The sequence below is a fragment of the Ascidia mentula genome, chromosome 3 (assembly GCF_947561715.1).
Source record: "Ascidia mentula chromosome 3, kaAscMent1.1, whole genome shotgun sequence".
Lineage (NCBI taxonomy): Eukaryota > Metazoa > Chordata > Ascidiacea > Phlebobranchia > Ascidiidae > Ascidia > Ascidia mentula.
In genome coordinates, this window is record NC_138568.1 from 13,262,891 (window position 1) to 13,278,588 (window position 15,698).

Genomic DNA, 15,698 nt, shown 5'->3' on the forward strand with positions numbered 1-15,698 from the left:
TCAGATTAGACTGGTTTTTAAAGGATTTTTTTTAAATAAAAAAAAATACTTTTGCTGGATATGACAACTTCTTTGTTTGAGGACCCCTCATTGCCCTCATTTCAGGACTATCCTACATCAAGGCCCTTTCTTAACAGCAACATTAAAACAACGCATGGAAAACCAGTGAAAGCTTTTCCAGAAAGCAGCAGTCAAGGTAGATTAATTGAGTGTAGCAAACTTTTGTAAATGATGTTGAGTAAGCCCAAAATTGTCTTGTTTTTTTCAGCTGTACTATCTGCTCTCAAAGGCCTGCAGGACAAGATATACAATCTTGAACTTGACCGTTCAAAAGCTGAAAAAAACTTAAAGGATCTTGCTGCGGAAACAAGCGTATACAAAGTAATATAGCAGGACCATTTGTGTTGTTAATGTTTCTATAGCTTATGCATAACAATAGTTGACAAAGTAGGGGTGTGTCTGATGGAATATTATAGATCTTTCAATATTTAATTAAATCCAAATATTGAGAATAAAAAGTCATTTTTGAAGACATATTAATCTCCGTTTTTGATTTTAAGTACAGTATTTTTGTAGGATATTTTAGCCCAATCCCAACAAGAATCACCAAAATCACTGGATCAAGCCACATCTCATACACCACACAAAGAAAGCCCACTAATATTTCATCAAAGACAGAAAAAAGCTGCTTCTGGTAATTGTAGCAAATGTTGCATTGCTATTACCAAACTTACAAACGATAATTAGAAACACTTTTTTGTTCATTTGGCCAGCCATACTGGTTAGATTCTCTTTATCCATTTTCTTTGTCAGAAATACGTTCTTGAAGTATTAATATGTAATGCTGTAACTAATTGCTTTTCTTCATAGTGACTCTTATTAGGTAAAGAAAAACACAAAAAAGCTGTTGGAAAAATTAATAGAAGCCCATAAACAAATATCGATTACACCACAGCTCGATCTTTCAAAATATGTGATCACTTCCCGAAAAAAACTACAAGGGAACCTATTTGTACAGTTTTTCTAATGTCGGTTTGGGGAAAGGATTTGATGCCATAGGTGCCATGTTTGTTAAATTCTTGAGGACATAAAAATATATGACGTTACACAAAATGACTACATGGGCATATTCAGAAATTTTCGAAGTGGGTCCAAAGTTTTAGAGGAATTCAACCATTTTTTTACTTTTAGGTTGCTTGTCGTTAAGGTTTATTGCGAGCGCTCTAGTTTGCGCAAATAACCAAACGCAAGATGTATTGCATTTTTGCCCAATTGCATTATGTTACTGTATGCAACAGCTAGCAAGTTCAATAATGACAATTTTCTTACAACATAGATTTCCTTGGGTGCAAATAAATGGATTTAAATTTGCTAATCTAAACTGTTTTAAAACTCAATGGCATATAAGTTTAGGGTCGGCATTCAGCTTAATACACAATTCAACAATTCACAAAATAACAATGTTAGTCGAAGCATATGGCACAAGTGTCTATCTCACATGTTCATTGTTTTAGACAGCAGCAAAATTGGCAAGAATGCCAAATTACATGGTGATCTTAGCGATGTAACGAAGTTGTTAACGGACATTGCTGATACTAAACATGTACCTACTGGTGGTTAGTACAGAAAAACACATAATTTGCTGTGTGTTGAATGTAATTTGCAGTAAATTGTAGTAAAATCTCTGAAAATTTGTGTGATAGATTGCTTGTTGGTTTCTTGCTTGAACTTTTTGATTCCGTGTTTATCCTTCATTTGATGGCAAACAGAGTGAAGAGTTCAACCTTAAAATAAATGTTTTGTAAATAATTGTTTTAGTGTTGAAATTAATGTTTCCGTATTGGGAAAAGTGTTGCTGACGCAGCCAATCATGTTACTCATTATTGTCAAGTATTCTTTGACATTTATATAAGAAATGAAAGTAGTTAAAGTTTATTTGCCAGAAACTTTACTTAAGCATTAAAATCAGTGACAGTGCCAACATGTGTACAAACATTGTGTGTTGGAATGCTGCAGAGTTCTTCTAAACTGAAAATTTAATTTTTCTTTATCCCTATCCCTGCTTTCAGCCAGAAATTTTCTATTAAACCAAGCTAATATTTTAATGAGAAATTTTTTTTTTTAATATTGCTGTGATTAGTTTGAGTAAATAAAAATGATTAGAAACTTATGGATGTTCACAGTTAACAGTGAAGTTTCAACAGATGTTGAAACCCAACTCCAAAATGCTGACACCAGATGTAGGCTGCTGGAAAGACAATTAGAGAATATGAGAAAAATGGTTCAAGTGGCTGAGAAGGAACGGGGAGACGCTCTTGAGCGACAAGTTGCTTTAGAACGAGAAAGAGGAAGAGTAACTGCAGAGAATCGTGATACTCAATCACGGTAACTTCATTTTAAGTTCAGCTTTTAAATTGTTGTGACTAAAAATACTTCTTTGTCTTGAACGTCCGCGTACCAGCAAGTCTTGGCGAGCAGGGTTTTTATAATAGCAATGTTTAAGTACTTAGGCCTCATCTTTCAACAGATGAATAGTAGAATAAACACAGTCTGACTATGTGGTTTATTGTCCACCTTCAGGTTGTCCAAGCTGGAACAACTCCATAACAAATACGACGATCTTGCCACAAGAAAAGCTAAGTCTGATGTAAGCATGGATAAAATAAATATTTTCATTGATACTTAGCAGGGCTTCGATTTTTGCCTTTTCACCGTTATAAGTGTTTGACACGCACGACGAACAAACAAATACTTTAGTTCCCAACCAAAGTCTATAAATTAAAATACTGCTGTACAATAACACTTCTTTTATGAACTAATTTTGCCTAACATATGGGGTGGGGTTGGGGCAAATTCACAGCTTTGACACCAATCTCCTGTTTTCTTTTTTGAAGACCCAAAAATGTTTCTGTTTGCAATAAGTTGTCAATTTTAAGTTATTCAAGGATGTTGATGTCGGTACAAGTCGTTAATTCCAAACTGCAAATAATTATTTTGGGAGAAATTTGTATTTGGAGTCGTTATTAAAGAGCAGCATTTAACTGACTGTTTACGTAACGTTTAAAATTTATTGCATTCTTGAAGCAATAGCGTATTATAGGGGGTACAAGGGATCCAGACCCACTCTTTTGTCAGATACTTTGTCTGTTTTATCATAATTAATTTGTTGTCAAAATCCACTTAAAAACTAGCATTTTCTTCAACGTTTAATTGAAAACTGCGTTGTGCTTAAACTGGCCATTGTTACCGAACATGTGATATTATTACAAAACACGTTTCATTGTTACGACACACAATTGTTACGAAACACATTGCATTGTTACGAAACAAGTGCTATTTTTTGTTAAATCTGAACCAAACAGGTACAGCAGGACACTGCATTCAAAGATGAAACCTGTAATCAATGCCAGTATATTTTTTAGTCGAGTTTTATCGAATACAATGTTTTGATTAAAAGTACGCCTGACTGTTCTTGTGCGTTAGTTATCAGGCTACAAGATTTTTGTTATTCCCTGCGCCCGATAATTTTTCTTTTAATGTTTGACACCCAATAAAAAAACGACGCCCTGGATACTAGTTTTAAATGTATTTTCCATTAACTTGGCACTAAATATTCAATTTATATACTGTCACATAAAAATGTTAACGGATGATTTTTTCAAGGCAAAAGTTAAAGAATTACAAGGAAAGTTGCAACTTGAAGCTCACCAACGAAAACTCTTGTCTGATAAAGCTGCGCAATTCCAAACTGAGGTCTGAACATTGTTTTCTTGACATTGTTACCTTTAAACAATTGTTTTTTGATTTATATCACTGCTTTTTTAATTAATTGTGACTATGAATTCCTATTAGTATTACATATAGTGTTATTATTATCTACGTTATTGCAAGATTTTATCAAATACTCAAAATAATCTGGAATACTGAGCATATCTTGGCAATTAAATGTGTGATTTTGTTTTACCAGGCGGAGACAAAAAGAATTTTAAATAGAAATGAAATTCCTGTTCAAGATCTGTCAAGGGCAAAGAAAAAACAGACAAAAAAGAAAAAGAAAAAAGTTTCAATTGCTAAAGAAGCAACTACAACTAAACCCACAAACCACATTCACGCTGGTCAACCTCATTACAGACTTAATTTGGCTGATATCCCTTTTATAGCTGGAAAGGTAAAATTCAGTGTATAAACTTGATACTGCATATTTTCATTTTAAGTGGTTACCATTTAAAATCCCCTCAAAAAAAACATACAACAACTCTAAATATTTAAAGTTTTGTAAAGATTATTCCAACTTTTCGTGTCAGATAATTTCTTTCACTTTATGTTGCAGTCCATTTCACCGAGTCATTCTGTGTCAGCAAATATGCAAAGGTTGCTTCATGGACTTAAACATCATAGCCCACATTACTGCAATGAACAGTTTTTATCTGGTGGTATGTTATTGTTTGTTTGCATAACACTTACAATAAAACCAAACTCAGTAATTTAATTGTTGTTTTTGAAATACAGGAGCTAAGGAAGTGTCCAGCGATGATTCTGCATCCATTTTTAGTGATGAAGATGAACCAGTTTCACGAGGGAGGAGAAAAAATATGAAAAAGCTTTCAAAACCATCTGCTACCGAAGAGGATCTTTCCGACTTGCTTGTTGCCCTTCAGGATGAGTTTGGTAAAATGACATTGTAAGTTTATTAGAACTTCTGCCTCTGCTAAATTCGGCAAAATCTTAAAATTTATTTCATTTATTTAGTGAACACCAAGTTCTTGCGAAGCAAATTGCTTCTACTCATGATTTGACAATACGCAAAGAAATTGAAATGGAATTAGATGCACTTGTCTACAAGATGGAGCTAAAGGGTGAGCAAATATCCACTGTTCGGCGCCACAGAGCCAAACTGCAAGAATCACGACAAAAAAGGAAACGGAGGTTGCAACAACAAAAAGGTTCCTTAAATTATTCAATGTCACTTCATAAAAACACAATAAATTTCCACCTTGTTTTTAAATAAATGTTTTGTACGATTGCTGATCAATTGATGACTTGTATGTGCACTTGTTGAAATTTAACATAAAGGTTTCTGTGTTATTTAAAACGCAAATTCCTTTTTTGCCCAATGCAAATTTCAGATGGATATGTTAATTATGAAACAGCAGTAATCGCATCTTAATTCAGTTCAGTTTTATTTTGCACAAAAAGAACTTGAACGGGTATAAACAACAAATATGCCAAAAAAATAACATGAGCAGCGATAAAACCATGAGGGTTATCGAGTCAGGCGCCAATGCGTCTCACTTAACATAACTGCGCATGTGTTTAGCAACCAATGAGCGTCGTGCGTCTTCTGTTCCTGGAAACAACAGAAATCGACCCCAAGTGAAGTTTGGTTCGGTGAACAATTCACCAAGGTCGTCTGCTCTACGTGGAGGAGAAGTGAGGAACAGGAGGCTGGCTTTACTCAAGGATGTCAAAACCGTTCATTCCGCATTACGAAAGGACGATCTTAGTTGGGACTGAATGCTGAATGAAATTTTACTTAACATAATAAGAGCATATATCCGTAGATTAACATGTAAATCCACAGTGTGTTGTCATGTAGTATGTTGCATTTTAACACTTGTTTTTATCGAGTTTGTACACAGTATATTGTATGTTTACGAGATTTCAAATACAGACACAAGTATTGAAAATAATGATTTGATTTTATAAATTTGAAGAGCAATCCCGTCAGTTGTTACCTATATAATATTTTAAAACAAAATGCCTTGGCCGTAATTAAGAACACATTCAACCAACCAGTGAAATAGTAAACGACAAATAAACCAATTTTGTAAAAATTCTCATTATCCACTATAATACTTCAATAAATCATATTATTGGCTCCACATTGCTTATCATATGACAACATAAACGTTTATAACTTATAACAACTTTATCATATTCTGTCTGTGGTTGCGATGCCACCTCAGTTAAATTTACATCTGAACTCAACAAACACGATCGAGTTAAAGCACGACAGCCTATAGTTGCTTACTCTTAAAGTAGATTTACATTTAAAATATGCTTTAAGTAATGTGGTTTCCATATGATATTTTTGCGACCTGGGCAAAATTTTTATTGAAAACAAAAAAACTCTGATGCTCGTCTCATAGCGCCGAAAATACAATGTTGCACTTTGCAATTACGTTACATGCAGAAATACTTATGTCCTGACTGCGATGACGAGATTTTGTCAAGATTGCTCAGTCACATTGTAATGACAAAATGATTTTTATTCCACAGTTAACAAAACAAGAATCGTAAAATTTAAAGAGACAAATTCTAATCCATAGTTACAATTTAATCATGATAATTAACTCCAAAAGATTCCATTCAACATGAAATATCTTTATTGTGATGTTTGAGAAATGAGTTTTAATTGAAAAGGATTTTTACACGACAGGATAGCTTGCTTGAGTAGCGATTCCACAGTTGTTGTCACGGTCCTTGGACATTTTTATGTATCCTTTGTCACCCCATGCACCACCCCAGCTAAAAAAACGCAAGTCGGTTCAACAAAAGCAACGTATGATTAACTTTTTATTTTAACCTGTTTTTCACAAGCCAGTAATTTCTTCCACCTTCAGAACCATAACCAACAGCCAAAACACCATGATCCAATACCGTTTCGCTGCAAGCCGGCTCATAATAAACTCCTAAAATATATCACAATTAAAAAAAGAAAGAAAAAAGGTGCATGTTTATTTTTTCTTCTGGGATCAAAAGGTAACCCTGTCTATAGACTAAAACACATAAGGAACAAGAAAACAAAAAGAAAACGTCCATGGATATGAAAGCATAGAGCATATCGTGCCAGACGCCTAAAATATTTTTTAAGTTGTAACTAAATAGGCTACTCGTAACTTATGAGCAAAGTAAGTTTTATGCTGTATTGTGGCAGTAAGAGAAACATTACAATGCAGTATATGTCAAAAACGGCACAGGCAAGTAACTACAAAATGATTTTTAAAACGAGAGAAAGGTATACATGCATGGTGCACTTACCGCTATCGTAGAGTTGAAACGATGAGTGTCCAGCGTCAATTGCAACAGAAATCGGCCCAACCGTGGCAACTGCCATTTCTAGAGAGGACTCGCTCTTTGAAGGAATGTCAACACACGATCTGATAGTGGCACCCACTTTACTAGCATCAAATTTACAATCTCCTTGCTGCAATTTAGACAAACAGTTAACACCTGTAGGTGATATCACCTTGGTGGAAATGCTTTCGGCACTAACCACTGCTGTATAAGGGTACGATTCCTCTGTGTCTATTCCATTCGCAATAATGTACTCAAATGCGAAATCCATGATACCACCGCCGCACCCATGGTCACCTTCTGGCACACTGCAGTCAACCAAATTTTGCTCGCTCAGTGAAACAAGTTCTTTCTTCATTTTAAAATGTTGTCCTTCAACAGATCCAGTCTACGAGAAAAGAGAAGAGTGGTGATATCCATCCACACACGAATATTTGTACTTGGATTTAGGTATTACACATTATCATGATAAAAGTGGATGTTTTCGTAAATGTCGTTTTCTCAGAGATAAAAAAAATAATATTTTATGCAACGTATTAAATTGGCTTCAAACGAGAGATGTGTTGCTGGAAAACCAGTGGCACTATTTCTACGCATAATCCTTCCATTTTTACCAGTAGCACGAAGTGCTTTTATGACGAAATGGAAGGGTTTTTGCTCCTATCCTTCTTAAAATCTGCGAAACGCTTGTTAAATATGCGAACACTGCTCATATAGTTTCTATATATTTTTCTGAGAGAAACGCTTCTTTATCAGTGACACCATCGCTTAAAAAACTTCTGAAGATGTCACATTTCTACTGGTATTAAACTGCATTAAATGTATGGGCCACCAAATACAGTTCTTTGTCCTATGCTTCACAGAGTGAAAAATGGTAATACGCAAAGCATTACTATTTCCTCCCTACAGTGGATTGGTAGCAACCTGTTATACGGGTTCTACGTACCGTGCTGAAGGCCCAACAGGAGCCACATTGCCCTTGATTCTTAACGGGGGTAACAAATCCTTCAGTTCTCCAATCCACTTTAGCTGGATTTGTAATTCCCAAGTCCAAAGATAGGAAGGTTGCATTTTTACAGTCTGTGGAAACGCGGCGCATTTCTGACAGATACAAAGCTTTGAACTCTTTCGAGTCCTGTAAGAACATGAGCGTGTTGTCAGAAGATTTATCAAGTTTAATCAAAATCAAGTAATTTTACTTTTTTTTTCTTACCATGTCGGCAAATTTATTCATTCCTAGCTTGTAGGTATGCAATCCCTGGTCATACTCATAGTTGTGCTTTGTCACCAAATGCATGTTACTTTCCCAAATACGCCGACGCATCGTCTCTTCGTTGGTGTAGGTCTTTCCTGCAACATTCCAGAAGGTTTACTCGCTGGTTTTTATAAACAATTAAAAACGTGTATTTTTTTTTTGCTCGTGTTTTAACATCTTATCGTCTACACGCAAAATTAATTTGTTACATTATCAAATTAACAAACATTTTGCAATACGAACCGAATTGAATTTTCCAGTCGTTCCAGTCCTTTTCCCAGGCGTTGCCTGGCTTTGCCATCGTCGCCGTAAACGACACAAGCAATACGAAGAGGAACACTTTCATCTTGATGTAAACTGAGTTTTTGAATGCAAAAAATGCGTTAGAATAAATTTCCTGGTTAGTATCGACGTCTGTCCTATCAAAGCTGCAGCTGGAACTTTTCGAGCAACTGGTTTTAAAGAATTGTGAACAATGCATATGGTCTTGTGATGCAACAAAATGCGAGCGCACAGTAAACACCATAAAAGTCTTGAACAATCGGTAAAAGTTACCATTGTGTTGTAACGCGCGTTGCACCTGCAACAACTAGAATGTCACGGGATGGTAAACAATGAATTCGTTGACTATTTTGCAGGAGTTTTCGTTGTGTGGACAATGTTTGGTCGTGTCATTGCTAATGACATATACCCAGAGTTGCCATACCGTGCGTATTTATAAGATTTGTTCGTATTTGTGACTTAGCGTTGTTACTTCAAGGCATTTTCAGGACTGTTTAGCCACAGACGTCCATATTTTCAACATGATTTGGATCAAACAACGCTGTCACCACGTTCGGTACAAATGTGTTTTAATCGGGATCTGGAAAGGCATTATCTGTCCCTAGAACTACTACTTTAAATGCTGGATGGACAAGTTAAATCCACTGCGCCGTGATGAAGAACGTGCAAGGTCAAATATCACAAACGTAAAGCATATTCAGTCGCCACGTAAATTTTAATAAACTCAGTTGAATCATAGAATTCTTTACTTTTAACTTAATCGTCGTAAAAGTTGGCAGTTAGGAATATCAACCATAGTTATTTCAACTTATGAGGTTTTATTGCAATACTGAAATGGGTTTTTGCTTCCTTGTCATAATCTTTGTGGAAATGTAGGAATTATGTTGATCAACTTCTAGTTTATTTTTGGATTAAAATACAATATTTGACACAAGTAATGAAAAAAATTTTCAAAATAAATTATGCATTGAGTTCACACAACGGGATAAAGTGCAGCGGTTGCAATCCCGCAATTGTTTTGTTGATTTCTTGCCATTCGTATGTAACCCTTTTCTCCCCAGGCATCTCCCCAACTGTCAAAATAAAAAATGATTATGTAGGGCTAGCTTCGCAGTTAGATATAGGTAAATTGAAACTTCACCAACCTGTTCTTTACAATCCAAAAATCTTCCCCACTATCATGACCATATCCTACTACCAGCACATCATGGTCTGCTGTTGAGTTGCTGCATTTGGGTTCATAATATACCCCTTCAAACAAATACAGACGTTTGTTTTTGTTTTTAGAATTTATGTTTTTGCAGTTTTACCACTTTCATACAGTTGAAAAGATACATGGCTTGCATCGATTGAAACAGAAATGGGCCCGACTTGAGCGACTGCTGTTTGCAACATGACCTCACTTCCTTTTTCAAGAGCAACGCACGATCGAACTGTGGCTCCCACAGTTGCTGGGTTAAATTTACATGAACCACCCTTAAAAGAAAAATTATCAAATGAGGCGTAAGTGTTTCATTACAAGCAATAAATGTCACGATAATCTAGTGAAGTAAGATATTAGGATATTTTACCATAGATGGCGGGTATGATTCTTCGGTATCAACTCCTTTCATGATGTGAATACATTCAAATGCTTCTTCAACACTAAGTATTGGGCCAGGGACGTATTGTGAACAACAATCCATTAAATTTTGTGTGCTGAGAGCGACTAATTTACCGGTCTTGTTTTTTTCTTGTCCTTCTAATGAACCTACCTGAAAGGGAATTTCATTTTAATTTACATTGATGGTCTTTAAAAGGTTTGCGCAGTAGACTTTGCAAAAGTAAGAGTAGAAAGTAAATTTTCTTTGAGATATTTTTAAATGTGAAATAAAATTTTCGGAAAAAGTTTTTCTCTAAGCCAGTGTTTCTCAACCTGTTGTATGCGTATCCATTATTGGCCTTTCAGGTGGTTACGCGAGCGCCTTTTGGATCGTATATAAAGTTACATGCGATAAAACCAAATCGTTCTTATAAAAAAATGACTTTTTGAAGTCTGCACATTCGAATATGCGCATATTTAACCACATCTGGTTTTCGCATGAAATTATGTTTTACTGTGTTTGTTGTACGTGTTTTAGTGTATCATTATGTGAAACAGATAGGTGGTACGCGATAACACTAAAAATACAGTAGGTGGTACGCGATTACAAAAACGTTGAGAACCACTGGTCTAGGAAATCATATTTAAGTTTTGTTTGTCTTAAACATGAATTGGCTATAGGCAAAATGATTAACTTTTTTATATCTCAAACTTGTTACTGACAGCGCTAAAAGCCCAACTTCCACCAAGTTCTCCTTGATTTGTAACTGGGGTAACAAATCCATTCGTTCTCCAATCAACATGAGTTGGCAACGAGGTACTTCTTATCTGATGCGCATGATCGCAAAACTGATTTCTTCTTGAGTAAAGTTTGCTTCCCTTTGACAACTCATCAACTTGCTAAATGGATCCAACAAAGATATGATAATTTTACTTCATCAAGTTTCGTTGTGTATAAATAATTGCAATGTCATTACATTACCTTGTCGGCCAACACATTCATTTGTATTTGATATCTTGGCTGCCCTCTGTTGTGTTGTTGAATCAACTTCAAGTTCTTGGTCCATACCGACCTTCGGAAAGTTTCACTTTCAACATTTTCATATTCTTTGCCTATACACATGCAACACAATAACAAAATAACTTGTTTCACTATCTGACAACCTATTTATTTATGTGTTGTCTTGGTGGTTACACATGCAAAAATATTAGGAGGCTATATTTGACAAGATAACGTACAAATACAAATACGTTTTAGTCCACGAAAGAAACTTTGTTAAATGTCATTATATCTTTACCATATTTATTCTTCCATTCAATCCACTCTGGTTCCAATCGTGATGAAGGCGGCAAAAAACCTGATACACTCACCAAACATAACAGAAAGCAGGAATATAACAAATACATCGCTTAACCTTGCAAAGCTGGAATAACAAAGAAACGTAAAAACATAAGCTGGTAAAAGTTTTGTGCTCATACACGCAACAACTTAAACGTTTGCTGCAAAGTACTTTCAAAAGTCCATTATGCTGGTTTGGATCATTAATGACTAACCAATCTCGTGACACTATTTGGCAGAGGGTGTTTATTGCCAAGTATGTTTTTGAATTAATATTCGTTCTGTTTGCCGCACGAGATAGTAAGCGTTCTGCAGCCTTGGCTTCATTGTTTATATTGTGGTAACGTGACACGTCAATAATTTTAATATTCAAATATTTTTACTTAAGTCCAATTCTCTAATCGTTTAGTTGCTGCCGTGATTTACTTTCGATATCTTGCATATGTTTGCTTATTAATTGCCATGATCTTTTGTCATATACATGACCTGTGTTATCTCTTTTTGTCTGTCTTGTAATGAAATAAAGCCCAGGCATACATCAACTATACGTCTTCAAGACCTGCTGTTTTCAATAGAATCTCTTATTAATAATTTATAGAGGGAGATTTACCAATCAACGTGAGTATACTGCATTTTGGCTGTTCTAACTGCAGTCAAGTAACAGTTAAATATAATCATACTACAGTATAGTTACAGCCAAATCGATTGAATGATAATATATTTTCCAACTAAAGTTAAATCATGTAAATTATCAGCTATTTGTGAAGACATGTTGTTAATAAACCCTATTACCTGCGATCAATTGAGCAGTTTATTTCAAAAAACATTTACAATGAGTTTGTTTATTAGCGAAAATAGTTTGAATGTCAATCAAATAAACATTGCAACAAATCATAAAACACCTTTTAATATATGAGAACAAAAGTTTTTAAATGTTAATGTCAATGAAAAATTAATATCTTCAGAGGTAATTTGTAAACAACTCTGAAAAGACGTCTTGACCCCTTCGTCTGCAAAAAAATGTCACGAACATGTTAAATGGTGCAAAATAATTACAACTATAGCTTATAGTCAACAATGTTCCTAGAATACAGGGCACTTAAATGATCTGACGACGAGAAAAACTAGGGAAAAAAATCTGTGCCGAAATTCTTCAGCTACTATATGAGTTATGGCGTCAGCGGATTCTGTAGATTAAATGCATATTTTCCGAAATAGAGAAACCGTACTGAGGAAAGCTATAACGTTGCAGAGATAATAGCAGGAAGGCTTCTAATTGAGAGGAAACGTTTTCAGGTAACGTAGTTTATAATGTTACGGAAAGAAACATAAGGAAAATTTGGTTGCCCAAGAAAGTCAAATCTGCAAAAGTTAGTTAAGCATCGATTTAACCACTTACATTTAAACAACTGGGTAGCTTGCTTGGGTTGCAATTCCACAGTTATTTTTCTTATTCCGTGACATCATGATGTAACCGTCCATTCCCCAGGTGGCTCCCCAGCTAACAAAATAGAAACGTTTTACTCAAAAACCTATTTCGTAAGTGAAAGGTAATGTAAGTAAAATACATAAAATTGGTTGCTCCATAGAAAATAAACATACCTGTTTTTGACAAGCCAGTAATCCTGGCCATCTTCTGCACCATAGCCCACAGCCAGCACTCCGTGATCAAGATGGGTAGAGCTACATTGAGGCTCGTAGTAAACGCCTGATATAAAAAGAAGTTATTTAAGATTTACTAAAATTACAACGACAGCGTAATGTTTACGTACCTGAGTGATAGAGCTGGAATGATTTATGTCCTGCATCAATTGCAACTGAGATCGGCCCAATTCTCGAAACAGCACTTTGCAAACCTGTTTCGCTGAATTTCTCGATGTCCACGCAACCAGAAAGAGTTGCACCATTGCTTTTTTTGGTATATTCACAACTCGGCTCATCCTTACAACGATAAGTGTTATTCATACCCGAAAAACGTTTACACATTTCAAACTTTAACTTACCATGGCCTTGTACGGGTATGACATTTCGGTGTCGATTCCGTGGTTCATGAAAATGTACTTGAAGGCATTATCCATGAGTCCACCTTTGCAACCCATGTTTCCTTCCATCTTACTACAATCGATCAGGTTCTGCTCGCTTAGAGAAACCAACATTCCAGTTTTTTTGAAGTGTTGTCCCTCTAGTGACCCGGTCTGCATTTGAAATAAAATAAGTGTTTACATACCAGTTTTGTTTTGGTAGCATATTGCATAATAATCATTTTTGTTTCCTTTCGTTCGCAAAATCGTTATTGAACAGTTATGTAACTCACAGCGCTAAATGCCCAGCAGCTTCCACATTGTTTCTGGTTCTTCACTGGAGTAACGTATCCTTTAGTGCGCCAGTCAACCATTTTAGGAGCAACAAAGTGATCTTCAACAACATAAGACATATTGCAGAAGCTACCAACACCAACAGGGCGGGTAACTGTTCCAGTCATCAAAGTCCTCCACTCATCCTCGTCCTAAATATTAAAATATGGAAACAACAATAAGTTGCAAGGCTTTGAATTACAGATACAGCGTTAGTAGCAGTCTTTGTAAAAGTAGTCATTTCGACAAACAAGTTTAGCTTTCGGCGAATTCAAGCAACAATTAATTCGAAACTGGATATGCGATAAGTATTTACCATATCTGCAAACTCGTTGGCGTGGAGCCTGTACGTGTGTTTTCCTTGGTCAGCTTCAAAGTTATGTTGAATAACATATTGAAGATTCTTCTGCCAGATGTACTGACGTTTCATCTCCTCCTCGGGGGCATAAATCTTGCCTTTATGAAAGGAACCCGTTCAGAAAACTTTCGAGTTTTTCTGTGTTTTATTTAATTACAAACAATACTTTGTATTCATGACAATCTCAAAAGGCACGTGACGTTAGAAACAAACGTATCGAAAAGAATTAGATGCAAGAGCATAACAAAACACAACCAAATTGTGATGTAAAAATTTTGACAGCAATTCGTGGATTTGTTACCCAAAGTTTTACTTACTGTACAACGACTTCCAAGTTTCCCACTCTTCGTTGAACAAAGGTCCAGCTTGGGCAACAGCAAATACCACAACAAAGATTATCAATAACTTCATGTTTTTTTTCTAATAGGCTAAATTAGGATACACGTTAAAAGTAAAATTCAGACTTTGTGACAAGGTTGATAACAATGTTGAGTCGATATTAACAAGTTGACAACTGTCGGTTGCACTGGAGGTGTGCGCTGTGAAAACGCGGCTATGACAAATATATTCAATCTTTGGACTTTGTGCACAAACATTGCAAGTGATTAATATAACTGCATCGCAGCGATGCAACGGCAAATATTTCCATTATTCAGCAAATATGCAACTTTACCTACAAAAGAGATCAGTGTATTAAAAGTTTGGGCTTTATTGAGTTTGGGACTGACATATAAAGAATGTTGTTTTGATGAATTTGGAATATTGTGCAATGATATCAGACTGCCTTTGATGTTACCTAATGCTTTCTCAAATTAAAATCTGTAAAGGAAATTCAGCGGACAAAGTCATTTCTATAAATTACGTCAGGTAGAGATACGGTTTTGGTGGAAATAGTTTTCTTTCTTAATGTACAACAATATAATTCTCATAACTAAAGTCATTGCTACTTGATGTGGTTTTGCAACAGAAAAATGCAATTGCAGAGTGTCATTATAGGGCGCAACCTCCACCGAAAGGTTAACAACCATTTCAAAAGAACAATGACTTGAGGTTTTCAAATCATTCGTATCAGTCCAACCTGTCGCAATAGCAACTCATGACACAAATCAAACATTTATTTCGCAGTCGCCAAACATACAATGTTTGTGTTGCATCACGGGATTTTTAACAACAAACAACATTCCGTCACAAAGCTTGTGACTAACAGGTCAATAATCTCTTTGTTAGGGGGTTTAGTTTGGCTCAGTGTTGATCTGAAAGTAATCAAATTGTAAAACCAATGCTACAGTGATTGCCGCACACCGCTTACCTGGGAGTTGGAAGCCAGAAACCTAAAACAAATAATGTTTTACCAACGTGTTGCATGTTATACACCAATAAATAGAAATTACTTTCTTGATTTTTAAATTTGCGGGGCCATTGTAACAGTTGTATACCCCGAGGTCATTGGC

At 35.6% G+C, this 15,698-nt stretch overlaps 3 protein-coding genes across 4 annotated transcripts; 1 reads left to right on the forward strand and 2 right to left on the reverse strand.

Annotated features, from left to right (window-relative positions):
• LOC145893977 (centrosomal protein of 57 kDa-like) lies at window positions 1-5,678 on the forward strand. Of its 2 annotated transcripts, XM_082982398.1 has the most exons (12): window positions 1-196; window positions 269-381; window positions 577-694; window positions 1,515-1,616; window positions 2,205-2,385; window positions 2,581-2,647; window positions 3,664-3,753; window positions 3,968-4,168; window positions 4,331-4,433; window positions 4,510-4,681; window positions 4,750-4,943; window positions 5,318-5,678. In XM_082982398.1, exons 1-12 carry the CDS (start codon window positions 61-63, stop codon window positions 5,512-5,514), a joined length of 1,674 nt encoding a protein of 557 aa, XP_082838524.1. In that variant the 5' UTR covers window positions 1-60; the 3' UTR covers window positions 5,515-5,678. The 2 variants fall into 2 exon arrangements, with proteins under 2 accessions (XP_082838524.1, XP_082838525.1); XM_082982399.1 differs by lacking the exon at window positions 1,515-1,616.
• Window positions 5,679-6,390: 712 nt separating this feature from the next.
• On the reverse strand, window positions 6,391-8,664 carry LOC145896154 (procathepsin L-like). The gene is made up of 7 exons (XM_082985015.1): window positions 8,576-8,664; window positions 8,291-8,427; window positions 8,024-8,212; window positions 7,277-7,465; window positions 7,042-7,207; window positions 6,587-6,692; window positions 6,391-6,528 (listed from the first exon to the last, which is right to left on the reverse strand). Exons 1-7 carry the CDS (start codon window positions 8,631-8,633, stop codon window positions 6,429-6,431), a joined length of 945 nt encoding a protein of 314 aa, XP_082841141.1. The 5' UTR covers window positions 8,634-8,664; the 3' UTR covers window positions 6,391-6,428.
• A 923-nt stretch (window positions 8,665-9,587) lies between these two features.
• Window positions 9,588-14,676, reverse strand: LOC145895661 (uncharacterized). Its single transcript, XM_082984460.1, has 15 exons — window positions 14,565-14,676; window positions 14,206-14,345; window positions 13,850-14,041; window positions 13,539-13,730; window positions 13,308-13,476; window positions 13,138-13,243; window positions 12,943-13,036; window positions 12,230-12,327; window positions 11,568-11,620; window positions 11,179-11,309; window positions 10,920-11,096; window positions 10,186-10,368; window positions 9,925-10,090; window positions 9,760-9,865; window positions 9,588-9,687 (listed from the first exon to the last, which is right to left on the reverse strand). The coding sequence occupies exons 1-15, from the start codon at window positions 14,656-14,658 to the stop codon at window positions 9,588-9,590; spliced, it is 2,001 nt and encodes a 666-aa protein (XP_082840586.1). The 5' UTR covers window positions 14,659-14,676.
• Window positions 14,677-15,698: the final 1,022 nt, after the last annotated feature.